At 36.7% G+C, this 17,037-nt stretch overlaps 2 protein-coding genes across 2 annotated transcripts; both read right to left on the bottom strand.

Annotated features, from left to right (window-relative positions):
* Positions 5,489–7,137, bottom strand: LOC109724479 (divinyl chlorophyllide a 8-vinyl-reductase, chloroplastic). Its single transcript, XM_020253320.1, has one exon. The coding sequence runs from the start codon at positions 6,985–6,987 to the stop codon at positions 5,752–5,754; it is 1,236 nt and encodes a 411-aa protein (XP_020108909.1). The 5' UTR covers positions 6,988–7,137; the 3' UTR covers positions 5,489–5,751.
* Positions 7,523–11,351, bottom strand: LOC109723831. Its single transcript, XM_020252319.1, has 2 exons — positions 10,086–11,351; positions 7,523–8,366 (listed from the first exon to the last, which is right to left on the bottom strand). The coding sequence occupies exons 1-2, from the start codon at positions 11,211–11,213 to the stop codon at positions 7,668–7,670; spliced, it is 1,827 nt and encodes a 608-aa protein (XP_020107908.1). The 5' UTR covers positions 11,214–11,351; the 3' UTR covers positions 7,523–7,667.

Below are 17,037 nucleotides of genomic sequence, written 5' to 3'. Positions count from 1 at the left end.
CAATAAAATTCCACGTTTCATGTCTAGTTTTAGATTCATGTAATACTTTCAAAGATTCCAAATGAATAGTAAGAATATTTAGAATCATGACAAATTCATGATATGGCCGCACTCAAAACTTCTCATTCTTGGGCTCACACAGTACGAATTGTTCAAGCCACTTAAAAAAAACCTCACATAACTTGAGTGCACATTCACAACTAAAGAATGCTCCCACAAGTGTCTACTGTGTGCCCAATCAATTCTAGAAAGAGCGAAGGAAAAAAAAAAAAAGTCTTTGGCGAAGAAGTATAAATCATCACACAACATTCAATCATACGATTAATTACATTCATACAAGTTGAAACTTCTTTGTTTCTTCTTACTTTTGATAAGAGAAAAACAAATAAATGTTTAGAAGGAAAGCAGTAAAAACTGTGGTAAAGGAAAGCGGAAATAATCTACAAAACATATCCCACCGAATACTAACTTTTCCACATGAATACCTCCTTAAACAATAATAAACAAGGTAAGGAAGAAGTATCAGTTAACCTTGTATGGTATTACTTGTTGTTCAACATTTTCTAATTGGAAGTGTCTTCTTCTCGCAATCAAGAATAAGGTATTAGCTGCTAATTGTTGCTCATAAACCTTATTATCTTGATAAAGTATTACAAAAGTTAGACCGTGACTTGAGTTAAGAACCATAAATAAGTTTTTTAGACTGTTGTTTTGTTACTTATTAGCCATATGTTTTACGAAATTAGATGTGAGATATTAGAGGAAATTCTGAAAAGTCAAATAGTTTGTACGTATGTGTCGACACATATATATATATATATATAGGGATGTAATGTGAGCCGTGCCGGACTGGCACGGCCCACATTTTTCCGGCCGAAACGGGCTAGGGGCCGGCCCGGCCCAGCCCAGATTTAATTTCGGGACGGGCCGTGCCGGGCCCAAATTGTCTGTCCACTGGCCCAGCACTGCCCTTCGGCCCGGAAGGCACGGGCCATGCCGGGCCGGGCCATGGTTCCGGCCGGCTTAATAAAATATTTATTTTAAAATTTTTTAAAAAAATTTAAAAATATAAACATTCAATATTTTCATTTAAATTAATATTTTGATTAAAATAATTAAAAATTATAAAAATAATTATACTAAAGTAAATATTTAATTTTTTTAAAAAAATAAATAAATTTTTATTATTTTTTTTTAAAAAAAGATAGATTTTGGTCCAAATATTTTAGTCCATTTAACCTCCCAAGCTCGGCAGAACTTGGGAGGAGAGCTCCTGGGGAGGCCAGGAGCTCAGATCACATGGTCCAAGGCAGCCCAAGGCAAACTGGCTTGGGCCATGGGGTCCGGGGCCGGCTGGCACGGCCCAGTACGGCCCAGAGCTTCTGGCCGGTCCGGCCCGGCATGGGTGCTACAGTACCGTGCCAGTACCGTGCCGGGCCGGGCGGCCCATGTGTCGTCCGGCCCGTTTTACACCCCTACACATATGACATATATGCGGCTGAATTATATTTGTGTAGGGCTAGATACTTAGATAGTATAGTGAAAAGTAAACTTATATAGTATACTTCAGATACTATAGTAAAGTAAGATTCCAATTAAGATAAATTAAGATAATCTTATTTATTAAATCTAATTAATAACATTGAAATAGAATTTTTTTCAGAACTCGGATTGAATCTTAATATCTCACACAATTCTAATTTATTTGAAGGAGTGACATTTTTGTTTTTGGATCGGGGAAATACCAAATAAGTTTAAGAAATGAGAGAATTAAGAATAGCTACCAAAAAGACTAATCCAATCCATAATGATGTACCGGAAAATACAACATNGTACACTTTCTCTTTGTGGTATTCCACCTCTTGCTTGTTTTTGGTCCAAAGATGAAATTCTTAATGATAGTTGGTTGTATTCACCAATTTTCGCAGTAATAGCTTCTTTCACAGCAGGATTTACCGCATTTTATATGTTTCGGGTATATTTACTTACCTTTGATGGGTATTTACGTGTTCATTTTCAAAATTACAGTAGCACTAAAAATGGTTCGTTCTATTCCATATCTCTGTGGGGAAAAGGATTCATCAACAATGAATAAAAAGGTTTCTTTTGAATAATATATCGAAATATGAATTCGCATCTAGGATGTTTCTACCGATAGTTATTGTATCATATGGTCATGTTCCATTTTCGATATATTATTCAAAAGAAACCTTTTTATTCATTGTTGATGAATCCTTTTCCCCACAGAGATATGGAATAGAACGAACCATTTTTAGTGCTACTGTAATTTTGAAAATGAACAAGTAATTAGGATTGGTTATTTACAAAGGATTATCCTGAATCTACGCCGAGGTATTGACGGCGATGCTCAAATATCGTAGAACTGAATGCAATACGATGAGACAGAATGCAATAGAAACAAAGAAACAAAGATAGGGAACGGGTTACCTACTCCTAACGGTCAAAGCGATTCCTTTAATTCAATTCTTCATTCTTTAATTAAGAATTAATCAAATCTCCCCAAGTAGGATTCGAACCTACAACGCCGCTAGCAGTATAATGGCAAATTAATTTCTCAATTAATTTCTCTATATAGTTAGTAAGAAATCAAGTGTTATAATTTTTTAAAAAAACATTTTGTAAGTCAACTATATCAATCGTATGCACCGAAAAATATGAAATTGGAAGGGTGCAAACAATTCAACTAGCAAACAACTTATTCTAATATAATTTTTAATTTACATTTATTATAGTTAATTTTTATTTCATTTTTTATTAATAAAATAATTTAAAAAATTCAACATATTTATCTTTATGATATACTTTCATATTTTGCCCATCACAGTATCATCTACATTTCTAAAAAGCAATCAATTTTACAGCTAGTGGATTTTTTTTTACTCTAAAACTTATATGAAAATCACATATTATTATTGTTATCCTAATTATCTTTCTAATGGTAAGTTAAGAAAGCAATCTATCTCAATTTCATATGTTTCAGAATAGTATTTTAATGGCCCAAATACATCTTCTGCTTAACTTTGAGAACATATGTATGATCTCAAATCTATTTATATCTAATACTTATTCTGTAAATTTTAATACTAATGGTTAATCTACCAAAATTTTGGACTCATTCCTGTCGCCAAATTGGAAGAAACTTTCTCCTACAACTTATATTTCGAGAGGAGAATTGAAATATTCCAAACTTTTCTCCGATTCAGCCTCTCATTCTCTGAGAAACTTTAACTGCAACCAATGTATCACAAATATCACAAACATCTCATTAATTTTATTTCATTGATATGATTTATACTATTTAAATAACCTTTGTATGAATGATCGCAAATGTTAAATACCTATTATCAATGCATCAATAGTACAAAAAGAAAAAACAATAAATTAAAGTACTATTGTTTGATTTATAGAAAATCAACATGTAAAATTTATCATATTTGATACTATAAGTTGTTTGAATGTAACAAAGAATCCCCAATAAATTCGATTATAATTTTAAAATTCCTATAATAAAATTTCAAGAGTGCCGTATACATGCCCGGTATAGGCAATATTTCTTCTCCCTCTCACATTAATGTTGCCTCGGTGAGAAATTATTACGTGTAGGTGGTATATCTGTACAACTCGTACACACACACAATACTTGACAAAAGAATTCAATTCATATTGTACATATGATTTATAAAATCTACTACCAAATTTATATATGTACAAAACTACAAATCACAAAAAGTGAGCATTTTTACAGTACATTTTTCCATTTGGTTTTTGTCATTTCACGTTTATAAGTTTTTACATTTTTGGACTCCTAGGTTACTTTGGATCTACATGCCCCTCATACCTATTGCGTATCCTAAAGCATAAACGCGGCCATCAGGGACACTTCCTATTAATCCACATGGCATTGATATAATCCACAAAAATCCATTCCAAAGGTGCCCTAATTAGTGCACTACCCTTCATCGCATTTAGAAGAACCAGCTGAAAACGGTATGCAAATTCCACTGGACCTCCGAACAAATTAGCATTTAGGGTTTTCATCATCTTCTTCCTTCGAAGCTACAAAAATCAACTACCGCAACTGGCAACCCCAACTTATCCCATTGTAATCTAGATCGTGCACTAGAGATCTTCCTAAGAATATCGAATGAAGAGAAGGAACGACGACTGTTATCCTTCTACAGCTTGAACAGCAAGGACCTGTTATCCTTCTACAGCATGAACAGCAAGGACCGTCAAGCGGAGGCGGAAACATTCTCCAGAAAGGAAGGCCCCAAATAGTTTAAGATTCCCGTCAGAGTCTTGCCAGCTGAGGAATCTCTACGATGCAAAAGGCTTGCAGTTCTACAACTGGGTAAATCAACTCTCAATGCTTTGTCGGGGCTTATATAACTAAAAACTTATCACTAAGACCATATCAGGAATTTAATAAACATCCGACCGGCTCTGATGGACTACATTCTAAGCCGCTAAAGAAGGTGACCCTCAGCATTGAGCCTTGTAATGTCGATCTTACCACCTTGTGACACTACAAGATAAGAGAATAAGATTAAAATAACAAGGAGATTTAGAAATAAGAAGGAAGCACCTCCATGGCCAAATGATGAACAAGAAAAATTTCGAGGCGAGCCTTCATAATCTGCCCCCGAAAGATGATGTGGAATCATAAGGGCATTTTGTTAAGATCCGCATCATAAGTCTTGCACTCAGGCACATTCGGTAGCCCCCTTCTTCCACTGCTTGAATGATCTTCTTCTCAACCCTAGGATGATAGGAGTAATTGATATTTTATTGCCGTTGTGGCGGAACTCTAGAGGGAGATTGCCGAGAGCCAAATACTGGTTTGTCAAGTGTCAGAAGCCAAGCGGAAAGCCAGAAGCCGAGGCATTTCTGTTTCATACTAGTTTATGCATTTGTGCCAGAAGCCAAGCTAGAAGCCAAGACACTGTTGCGCAGAGTATTTGTGCTCTCCTCCAAGCATTGAATCCGAAATGCATAAACCAGACGCCAAGGCATTCCTTAGCTTATTTGGAAGATCTTAGATCTTGCAGCCAAGGAAACAATCCAAAGTCGGTATCATGTCCAAACTGTGTCATGTCAAACACACTCCCTACATAAAATTCTACGTGAAGACGTGTTTGTCGAGTACGCGAATTTGAGATGTATAAATTAGTTAGACTAGGGTGGATCCATTTAGGATGAACTTGACACACATGGTTACTACTATATATTTCATCTTTTCTCTTACCATAGTTTTATTTAGAACATCTTCCCGTGGCGACTCCTATTTTCTTCCCCAATCCTAAAATGATAATCTGCAGATCCATGCCCACTTAATAACAATCTTAAACCTAACGCTGATCTCCAATGCCGACAGAATGAATACTGGTGATGGATGGCCACCATCAATATGAAAAAAACTAAGAGTATGATGATTCTTGCAGATAATAAAAAAATATAAAAGAGAGAATAAATGTAACCACCACATCTTTTTCCTATTTCCACAAAAGAGAGGTCTCACAAAAATCATGCTAAAATATACAGTAGATTACAAATTAGCTCAGGATTTACATTCGCATGTACTGCAGTGCAAAATTTGTTTCATAATTTTAAGCCATTCTAATGCACATATTGTACAATTAAATTTGCCAAAAGAACAAGAATTTGATCCAAGTATCAACAAATTGATTAGCAAGAACTCACCTTTGCCACCTCTCATCGCCGTGGGTAACCCTAGAAGATGGTTTGCTCCCCCAATTCCTGCCCCGCCATTCCTTCCTTTATCACCCTCGCAAAGAAATCCTCCAATGTATCCTTCCCATAGCTCGGCGTCTTCTCCGCGCTATACTCCCCTGTCTCCGGATCGAGCACTAGCATACTCTCCGCGGCGTAATACCTTCCTATCCTCCCAAACTCCGCCGCATCCTCCAATGACGGGAACACCTTCGACAAAACATCGAACACGTTGATCGCGAAATCCATTATCCCAATCGGCACCTTCAAGAACTTCGGCTCTCGGCCCAATAAGCGGAACAGCATCTCCCCCTGCTCCAACGGCGTCAGCGCCTTTCCAGGCCCTCCGATCGGCAGGATCTTGTTGATCTTATCCTCATCGAGAACGCAATCGACGATGAACGAGGCGAGATCCTCCTCGCTGATGGGCTTGCACGCGCACAGCCTTCCGTCGCCGAACATGACATAGGGCTTGCCGCCCTTGACGGTCTCGACCTGCCCGCCCAGGCTCTTGAAGAAGGCGGTGGGGCGGACGATGCTGAAGGTGAAATTCTCGTCGGCGGCGGCGAGGGACTGGAGCTCGGATTCGAATTTGAGCTTGGCGCGCTGGAATTCGAGGAGCGGCTTTTGGACGCAGATGGCGGAGAGTAGGACGAAGTGCGCGGCGCCGAGTCGGCGGGCGGAGAGGAGGGTGTTGCGCGCGGCGGCGTAGTCGATCTTCCACGAGTCGCGCACGCCGCCGGAGCGGCTGGCGAGGCAGCAGACGACGGCGTCGACGCGGCGGCCGAGGGCGGAGAGGGAGCGGTCGAGGGCGGCGGGGTCGGCGACGTCGGAGAAGACGACGGAGGCGCCGGAGAGCAGGGAGAGGGTGCGGTCGGGGCCGTCGCGGCCGCGGATGCCGCTGCGCTCGCGGGCGACGGCGACGACGGCGAAGCCGCGGCGGAGGAGCTCGCGGACGACGAATCGGCCGATGTAGCCGGTGGCGCCGGTGACGAGGACGGTGACGTCGCTAGGGTTTTTGGACCGTAAGGAAGGGGAAGGGGTGGGGATAGTGGGGTTAGGGTTTGGGGTGGGGATGGGGGAGGAGGTAGAGGAGTGGAGGGAGAGGGTTAGGGTTTTGATTCTTCTTCTTGGTTTGAGGTTGGGGATGGAGGAGGAGGAGGGGAGAGGGGGGAGGGAGGAGAGGTGGGAATGGTGGTGGTGGAGGAGAAGAGGGTTGGGGGAGGAGAGGGACATTTTGGATGGTGGTAGGGTTAGGGTTTTGAGGAGGGAGATGGAGATGGAGAAGGAGAAGGAGAGTGAAGCAGAGGAGATTTTCTTGGTAGTGTGGATTTTGTGGTGATTGTGGCATGTGAAATCTGAGCACAGGTCTCATATGGTGGCATGATGAATGGTTCCCAATTAATTTAAATTTAAATTGTTTAAATTTTAAAAATATATGTTCCTATGATCCTATACAACCATTTATACTGTTTTTTCATTTACAAAGTCAGAAATATTTTAAAAAAGAGAAAATGTACACACACAACTTTGGTGTAAATCACATAAGGCAACTCATCCAAAAACTAGGATTTGTTTTATTAGTTACACTAATGCGCATTTATATTCAAAAACGCTTTTACAGAATAACCCTCAACCAAATCAATCCCATGTAATTTGCAAATTGAACTAGTTAATAAAATGAAGAAAAATGCAATCCGAATACAACAAAGGTATCTAGTTGAAGGGTGGATTGTAGAGCCAGGGATTAGCTGATATTCAATACCAGAAATGTTGCCAAACAAAACAGCCACCTTGATCATCTGCTTCAGACTATTTACAGCAAACGGCGACGACAACAATCTTTGCCAGAAGTAAAAAGAATCAACCAATTTTTGCAATGAAATGTAACATGCTTAGTCATGATCATCAGAAGATTAATCATCAACATCATCATCAGTACCAGATTCAAATTCTGCATAATCATCAGTTGGGTTGGCCTGCATGTGCTTAAACTGGCCAATCGCATTACTGGCTTCAGAGATTAGAGCATTCCGCGCAGCTTTCAGAATAACGCCGGCCTCATCTTTATTAGACAAAGGAGATATGAACTTCCCCTTAGCATGAGTCCTTCTCTTTGCTTCACGGCAATGTAGTTGGTCGATGTACTTCTCGTGCAGCGCAACGTTCTTGATCCTCTTAAGCACCTCAGGGCTTGGATCCACTTGGCCAGGCCTGAACCTGGACTTGGTCTTCTTCTTGTGCGTTGATGACGAGGACCTTAAAATAGTGCTAGATATTTCAGGAGACTTAAGTTCGGGAAAGTCAAGCTGTAATGGGCTCGGTGAGGTCTCAAGAACCGAGAAATGGTCGGCCTCTTGAGCTTGATCTGCGAGGCTACGCTTCTTGAGTAAATGTCTTAGAGTCTTCTGTGTAACATGGGTCTTTTGCTTTTTGATCCTATGCCTTTTAACCTTTGATTCAATGAGGTCGGGATAATTGCAGTCTAATATATTGAAATTTTCTGTTGGGGAATTATGGATCTTAATCAACCTTGAACGAGGCTGATTTGGAGGTGGGGTCGCAAGATCGGCGTGGATTCTGTTGAAGCATTCCTCAGCAGACTTTCCGGGTACCTAAAGACATTTGGAATGCCAAAGCATGTTACAGTTATGAAAGAGAATATCACACGAATACTTGTTTGGGAACACATGCACAAGAAATGTAGCAAGAAATATAAAATGCATTGATGAGAAGTGTGAATATCTAGTATGCAATAGAGCTTCTGGGTTGGTGAACTCGATGAAACAGAAGTATAGAACGCAAGCTTAAAAATACATGCATTTCACCAAGGTAGCGACCCTGAAATATGCCTACAGGAAAATAAGTTTAGGGCCTTTTTGGATGTCGCAACAAGCTATCCAATGATAACACATTTACAGTTATCCTACGTTAGCATAGTTTACAAAAATAAAACCGGGTCGCAATCAATTGGGATCTGCAACTTCTCTGTAAAACTGCTTATTATTTATTGTCCCTTCAAATAAAATGATAGCATTTCATTCTTAGCAGTTTCCGGCCTAATTTAACATTAGCATCACAACAATTCCTCCTCCACATTTTCTTCTGTGCTTTTACTATGTTTCTCCTTCAGTGTTTGTTAAGCACGGAATCTTGGTTCTACTTCTTAACATTAGATGAGGGATGTTAGCATTTTACATAATACAAATAAGAAATAACGAATTTCAAGCAGAAAAGAAAGGATTTCTTTTCAGATGGATAGATCTTGCATGAACTTTTCCCCCCCCTTTTAATGCAATAACACTTCTTGTAAACAGAGAACAGCTGGAGTTACAGATGGTCATGACCCGCCAATAACCAACATAGTTGAAAACTATTGCACATTAGCAACTATAGTTAAATTATTACAAAAATTCCCACCCAAAGCATTTCCAGTTCTGCAATAATCATATTAGACCATCTAAAAAGGACTGTTTGGTTGTCTTTAACAGCCATGAATTAATAACCAGTTGCACTTGTATTATTTACGAGGAAAAAGTTAATCAACACAACATAGACTTTAAGCTTGTATCGGCAATCACAAAATGACACAGGATCCAGCTATCAATTCTCCTCATTTAAGCATGCTATTTATCAACCAGAGCACCAGGAAGATAAAGTACTAAATGTACATATCTTATACAATCTAAAAAATTTGAAAAATTCCGTGAAAAACAGTGTCATTCCCCAGAGTCTAACTTAAAACAAATAAAATTCTAGCATTATTTGCAAGTCCACCACAATTAAAGGTTTTGGTCTAACTACTGTTTCTCAAGAGTGCAAATCATTACAATCTTGTAAGAATCCATTCCAACCACAAATTTCTCAAAGAAAAAGAAAAATATTAGCAATTCTGTTTCTCAAGAACGCCAATCATACAATCCTGCAAGATTCCATTCCAGCGATAAATTTCTTAAAGAGAAAGAAAAAGAAACTGATAAGACTCTAAGGCAACTATAGTAGAAATCATACAGAAAAACCAAAACTATGTTCTCTCATTAACATGAAAGAAAACAAAAGGTGAATCAAGATTTCCAGGACTACAATAGTTCAATTAAATGTTTCAACAGCTCAATGCCGAAGTTGGTGAAATTCTAAGACCATGTAGTTTAGTTGCTTACTGTGAAAGATATGAGATCTAACTGTGATCTAAGTAAGACAGGTAATTTTCTATGAGAATTGAGATAATATCAGCAAAACTATAGCGGCATCGTAAATTAAGTAACATGACCATCACAAACTGAGAACAGAAGGGAAAGGAAAAAAAAAAAAAAAAAAGAGTTTCAAAATGATACCATTTTGGCGACCTTCTTCCAAAAATGTGGAGATGGCTTGGCCGATAAGTAAGCCCTTTGCAATGCTGTGTCTTGCTCTTCTGTCCATTCCTCAAGGCCGCAACATTGCTCTGTCTCGCTCCTCTCTACCTCAGGCTCCGCTTTGACACTTCTCGCTCTCTTTTTACTCTTCGTTTCACCCACTTCCTTCTTTGTAATCTCCAAGGGGTTACCTTTGACTTCCTTTCCACATTTTCCTGCATCCTGCTCACTACTCAACCCATCTACATTAGTCTCAACTTTGCTCACAACTTTAGTACTACCTTTCACTCTTCTCTTTCCCGAGGCTACATCACAATCCGAATTACGTTTCGGTAAACCAAAACCTAACCTTTGAGATCTTCTTAGTCCCATACAGCAATCGGTGCCGCCAGAAGACGCCAAGTTAACATCTTTCTTCTCAGACTCCGCCAATCTTGAGGCAAGCCTCGTCGACCGTCGGATAACCTGCGAGCCTTCACAACACTTATATGTCGAATTCACTTGAACACGAGAGCATTTAACCATATGGATTGGTGCCAATTTCTCCTCTTTCTCCTTGAGATGACACAAATTAGGGGATAAACGCTTGCTCCTGTTCTCAGAGGCATTACCGCAAACAGTTGGAAGGTGTTGCCGCGAACTCGTATCGGCTCCCGACATCGATTTGGAATCCGACCTCAAGGATCTTCTTCGGCAACCGGAATCATCGCTCGCTGAACTACGAACTCCGGAACGGCTCTTCCGGCTTTCCGAAGAAGATCCAACTTGGGTTTTCCTTCCACCAACCATTCCTTCGGAATCCGAAAGCGGAGATTGAGTAGAAGCTAACCTGAGAGACCTTCTTCGGCCGCAAGATACGGTTTTGATGGATCCTGGACGCTTCCCCTCGATTTCCAATGAGAAAGGGAGAGATTTGAGATGGGTTTCCCCCGAAGAAGCTCCCCGAGGCTTCTTCTTCGAATTGGGTCGGTTTCCCATCGGGACCTCGCCATGGTTCTTGGATCGGAGCCGCGGGGACCTCCGGAGAGGGGTGTGGCGGGAGCGGAGGCGTCGACCTATGGGCTCTACGCCATTGGCGACGCCATTAATGGCGATTTTCCTGGACATTTTGGGGATTTTGAGGGTGCGGGAGAGAGAGGAGATAGAGTGAGGAGACGAGGAGGAAAAGAGGCGAAGAGGGAACTCTCAATATTCAAAACTGAACAAATGTTTCGAACAGGAACGTCCATGGATACGGATACCTAAAATTTTATCTCAGTTTAAAATTCTTCCTGGAAAAATTTATTCGATATTAAATAAATATAATTTCAAATATGACTATTAAAAAATAAAAATTTGGCACATTTGAATTCAAAATATAAATTTTGATTGTACTCCATCCGAATTCTTTAATTTTATATTATAATATATATATATATATATATAATATTATATTTAAATTTGTATTTTTAAAATTTTAAATTTAATGTAATATGTTTTAAAATATTATAAAAAGAAATAATTATTTCGGATTCGGATTTCAAATTTTTAATCGGATTCGGATTTGAATATAAATTTTTAAAATTCGTCATATTCGAATTCGGATGATTCTAGGTTTGATGCTCGGTCCGAGTTCAGATTTTTAAAAATCTATTCCGAATCCGACCCATTGAATTTCCAGTTTTTAAGATATAAGCTGTTTCTATGGGGGTTCAAATTCTCTACACCCGTTTTTATACATAACCATTAGTAGGAAAAAAATGAAAAACCTGGCGCTTCCAATGATGCCTCGGTAAGGAGCCTTAATTCGTGTCACCATATTTTTCTTTTTTATTTTAATATAAGAGTTATAACTCTTTCCTTTTAAAGTTTAAAGTTATTTTTTAAGTTTAATTTCTAAAAACATTCAGCAAATCTTTGAATAAACATAAAACTATCACGTGACAGTAAATCAAAAACTCTCTGGTAAAACATTATTCGGGAGCTCCCTGGTTGGAGAGTTCTCCGCTTAAGTTTTATCCCACGAATGGGCTAATAGAAGACACCCACATGGGTTAAGAGTAATAAGTATTATTTTTAGAGTTAATTTTATATAAATTTCTGTAATTATAGTGAATTGCAAATATATTTCTATAAAGTTTAACTTTTATATGTTGTTTCTGTAAAAATTCTAATATTTTCAAATATATCCCTATTTTTGCCATCACAAATATGTCCCTTCAAACGTTCTAATATTTAATTGAAGATGGTAAAAAAGTTAATTCACCTCATTAACTAATAGAGTTAAGTATTTTACCTATAATTAACTAATTTTTTCTAACAGATCCTAACAACACAGACATATTTGAAAACATTATAATTTTGACGGAAACAATATATAAAAGTTGAACTTTATAGAAATATATTTATAATTCATTATATTTACATGGACCCCTATAAAATTAGCCTAATTTTTTAATAACCATACCAACCGTTCCTAAAACAAGTGGCAATAGACTTGGTGGCTGGTATTCGAAATTTCAAGTTCGAATCCTAATTGATTCATATTTCTAGCTATGTTTATTTCTAAATGAAATAAACGAAGCGGATAGCGAGCGTGCTACCTATCTCGCAAAAAAAAAAAAAAAAAAAAAAAAAGAAAAAAAAAAAAGACCTTGTATGCAAATAGGGTTTGATAGGGAATTTAAACCTTTAATTAGGACAGCTACTCTGATGGAAGCTACTCTAAACCTTTATTCGAGTTTTATATTTCATAGATAAAAAATTAGAAAACTTACATGAACTAAGAAGAATTTTGAGTTGACTATCCCATCTTTTTTTTACTATTTAATTTTTTTTTTTTTTTTTAGTTTGAGTTAGTTAATGACATTTTGATTTTAAAATTTTAAACTAATTACTTTTTTTAATGAATTTGTACTTATAAGAATTGCATAAATATAGTAATTAAATCTGTAAAGATAAACGGTGCATTTAAGTTTAAAAGTGAACATGGTATCGACTAACTCAAATTTATAAAATTAAAAGATTGTATAGTAAAATAAAAAACTATACAGTAAACTCAAATTATTAATATAGAAGTGAGGTAGAAGTATTATAATTGTTGATGCAATNTAAAATATTACACCACTTTTATATAAATAATTTATTAAAATTTGAGCGACTAAATTTTAATAATTTAAAAATTTTAAATTAAAAATTATACTAAATGTCACGCGCTCATAGTTTGAGGACCAAAAGGTGTAATTCACACGGATTAGATCAGATCAAACTCGAACGGAAGACGGCAATCTGTGACCAGGGGCCCCCCATGTGCTGGCCGGTTCCGGTGATGGCGGACTAAACCCAGGGGTCGGGAAGTCTGTCACGCCACTCCTCCCATCAGTCATCACGCAGCGAAAACAACCAAAATGGGCTGCTGTGCCTGCGCCGCCCGTGCTCCCGGCGACGACGATTACGACGACTACTTTGGTTTACTCCAGAGCATTAGTTGGTAGATATCTATCTATCTATCTATCTGCCTATCTATCTAACTTCTTACGGAAATATTTCCTAATCAAACGTAGACTAGAAATCAATCAACAGTGTGCATCCAAACTCTTAAAGGGCTTGGTGGTTAGTACTCGAGGTTCCGAATTCGAATCCTAGTAGATTCATATTTTCAGCTAAGTTTATTTTTAAATAAAATAAACAAATCCGGTAGCATGCTACCTATCTCTCTCAAAAAAAAAANATGCTCGGTCGGAGTTCAGATTTTTAAAAATCTATTCCGAATCCGACCCATTGAATTTCCAGTTTTTAAGATATAAGCTGTTTCGATGGGGATTCAAATTCTCTACACCCGTTTTTATTATACATAATAACCATAAGTAGGAAAAAAATGAAAAACCTTCAGAGTGGCGCTTCCAATGATGCCTCGGTAAGGAGCCTTAATTCGTGTCACCATATTTTTCTTTTTTATTTTAATATAAGAGTTATAACTCTTTCCTTTACTCCATATTTGGGAGAACAAACTTAACGGGTTGTTCTCGGAACAACCCGTTAAGTCCGGAATAATTTTGCTGTCTCATTTTGCATTGTGTTTGGGCAGATAAAGAGAGATATTCCGTTTTGTTTTGAAATATTCCTCTAACCAAACGCAGCTTAAAAAAATTATTTTTTAAGTTTAATTTCTAAAAATATTCAGCAAATCTTTGAATAAATATAAAACTATCACTTGACAGTAAATCGAAAGCTCTCCAGCGAAACATTATTCGGGAGCTCTTTGGTTGGAGAGTTTTCCACTTAAGTTTTATCACAAATGGGCTAATAGATGACACCCACATGGGTTCAGGTTAATAAGTATTTTTTTTTAGTGTTAATTTTATATAAATTCTTGTAAATATAATGAATTGTATATATATTTCTATATAANATAAATATTTTATATATATATATATATATATATATATATATATATATATATATATATATATAAAATTAAATATTTTATTTTGATAATTAATATATCAGGCTTTTGGGTCGGATTCGGGCCGGACTTGGACATGCCCAAATAAGCCCAATTTTTTTCGGGCCTACATTTTTAAGCCCGGTCCGAATCCAAAGTTATATTTTTAATACCCAAAACCTGGCTCAGACATGACCCATCGGGTCGGGCCTTGTTTAGGCTCGGGTTCAGTTCCACCCCTATGGAAGAGTGATGGAATTCCGACGGAGAGGTGCTAAATATAACAACTTAAAATATTGATGAGATAAAATATAAATTTTTAAAAATTAGAAAGAAAAAATAAAAAAAGCAAATATTTATAATTTTTTTGTATAATATAGCTTAATAATTAAAATATTACACCACTTTTATATAAATAATTTATTAAAATTTGAGCGACTAAATTTTAATAATTTAAAAATTTTAAATTAAAAATTATACTAAATGTCACGCGCTCATAGTTTGAGGACCAAAAGGTGTAATTCACACGGATTAGATCAGATCAAACTCGAACGGAAGACGGCAATCTGTGACCAGGGGCCCCCCGTGTGCTGGCCGGTTCCGGTGATGGCGGACTAAACCCAGAGGTCGGGAAGTCTGTCACGCCACTCCTCTCATCAGTCATCACGCAGCGAAAACAACCAAAATGGGCTGCTTTGCCTGCGCCGCCCGTGCTCCCGGCGACGACGATTACGACGACTACTTTGGTTTATTCCATAGCATTAGTTGGTAGATATCTATCTATCTATCTACCTATCTATCTAACTTCTTACGGAAATATTTCCTAATCAAACGCAGCCTAGAAATCAATCAACAGTGTGCATCCAAACTCTCAAAAGGTTTGGTGGTTAGTATCCGAAATCCCCAGTTCGAATCCTAGTTGATTCACATTTTCAGCTAAGTTTATTTTTAAATGAAATAAACGAATCAAGTAGCATGCTACCTATCTGTCAAAAAAAAAAGGAAAAACTTCAAAAACCCCCCTTGTGTTTTCAATTTTTTTCACTTTAGTACCCTGTGGTTTAAAATGTATCAAGTTAGTACCCTGTGGTTTCTCACTTTATCATTTTAGTATCCTGTGGTTTAAAGTGTATCAAGTTAGTACCCTGTGGTTTTGCACTTTATCACTTTAGTACCCTATGGTTTTAATTTTGTATTAAGTTAGTACCCTATAGTTTTTTAAATCACAGGGTACTAAAGTGATAAAGTGTGAAACCACAGGGTACTAAAATGATAAAGTGCGAAACCACAGGGTACTAGCTTGATACATTTTAAACCACAGGATACTAAAGTGATAAAGTGAGAAACCACAGGGTACTAACTTGATACACTTTAAATCATAGGGTACTAAATGAAAAAGTGTGAAACCACAGGGTGGGTTTTTGAAGTTTTCCCAAAAAAAAAAAACAGTGTTCATCCAAACTCTTCCCCTTTGTGTCGAGAATACTGTACAAGTAAAATATTCGAAGGTTGCGTTTGGTTCGGGTATAACTAATAACTGCTTATTTCAGAAATAACTACAACTTTAGATATAAGTAGAATTTAAACTATACCAATTTTGTTTTTGAAAAAAAATTGGGTTCTTCCTCGAAAAAACGTAAATATTGTTTGGATTCTCAGATTGGAACGTGAGTAATAAGAGTTATGATTTTAAATTTAAAATATTTTATCTAATTAATTAACATCAAAATATTAATTAAAAGTAATTTAATAAATTAATAAATTTATTAGCTATAAATATTGTATTATATAATGAAAGTATATTAATTAATTGATTAAATATAAAAAAATATTTTAACTTTTTAATTAATTAGTAAATTATTTTAGTTAGATAACTAGTAAAAAAATTAATTAGATTAATAAAAATATTAATAGTTGATCAATATAAATATTAGTTTATAGGTAAACACGTTAAATTATTAATAATTAATTAGCTAATTATTTAAAAGTAATAAGCTAATTAATTATTTTATTATTAAAGCAATGGATAATAATTAAAATATATTAATTAGATTAATTAATAATTTAATACTATAATTAAAATTAAATTCAAACTTTAATTAACCTTATTTCTACTTGGAAATAAGCCTGTTTCAAGGAAAAGAGTGGAAAAAGAATTTCGGTCTTATACGGAATTATACCAGCTTATTCTAGAGACTGAACTACTAATTTCAGATACGAAAATTTACGTTTGGGAAGAGAGAGAGGAACAAGGGCTTATTCCCCTCTCGTTCCTGAACCAAAAATGCTGCCTAAGTGGCTATTTAGTTGCACGTAGTTATAACTGCACTGCAATTCTAAATCTGACGTTTATTTTAATGTATTTGAATTTAATACTGTAATTGTAAGTTAGTTTGTAACTGTACAAGGAGGTTCAACTGCGGCTCTTGGAAAATAATTTTAAACAAAAATAAAATAGCTATTTTTTCTTAGCATATGTAAAATAATAGAAATTCATAAATATACTTT

Source organism: Ananas comosus, linkage group 18 (genome assembly GCF_001540865.1).
Source record: "Ananas comosus cultivar F153 linkage group 18, ASM154086v1, whole genome shotgun sequence".
NCBI lineage: Eukaryota > Viridiplantae > Streptophyta > Magnoliopsida > Poales > Bromeliaceae > Ananas > Ananas comosus.
The sequence above is the reverse complement of the archived record's forward strand: the minus strand, read 5'-3'. Positions and strand labels throughout refer to the sequence as shown.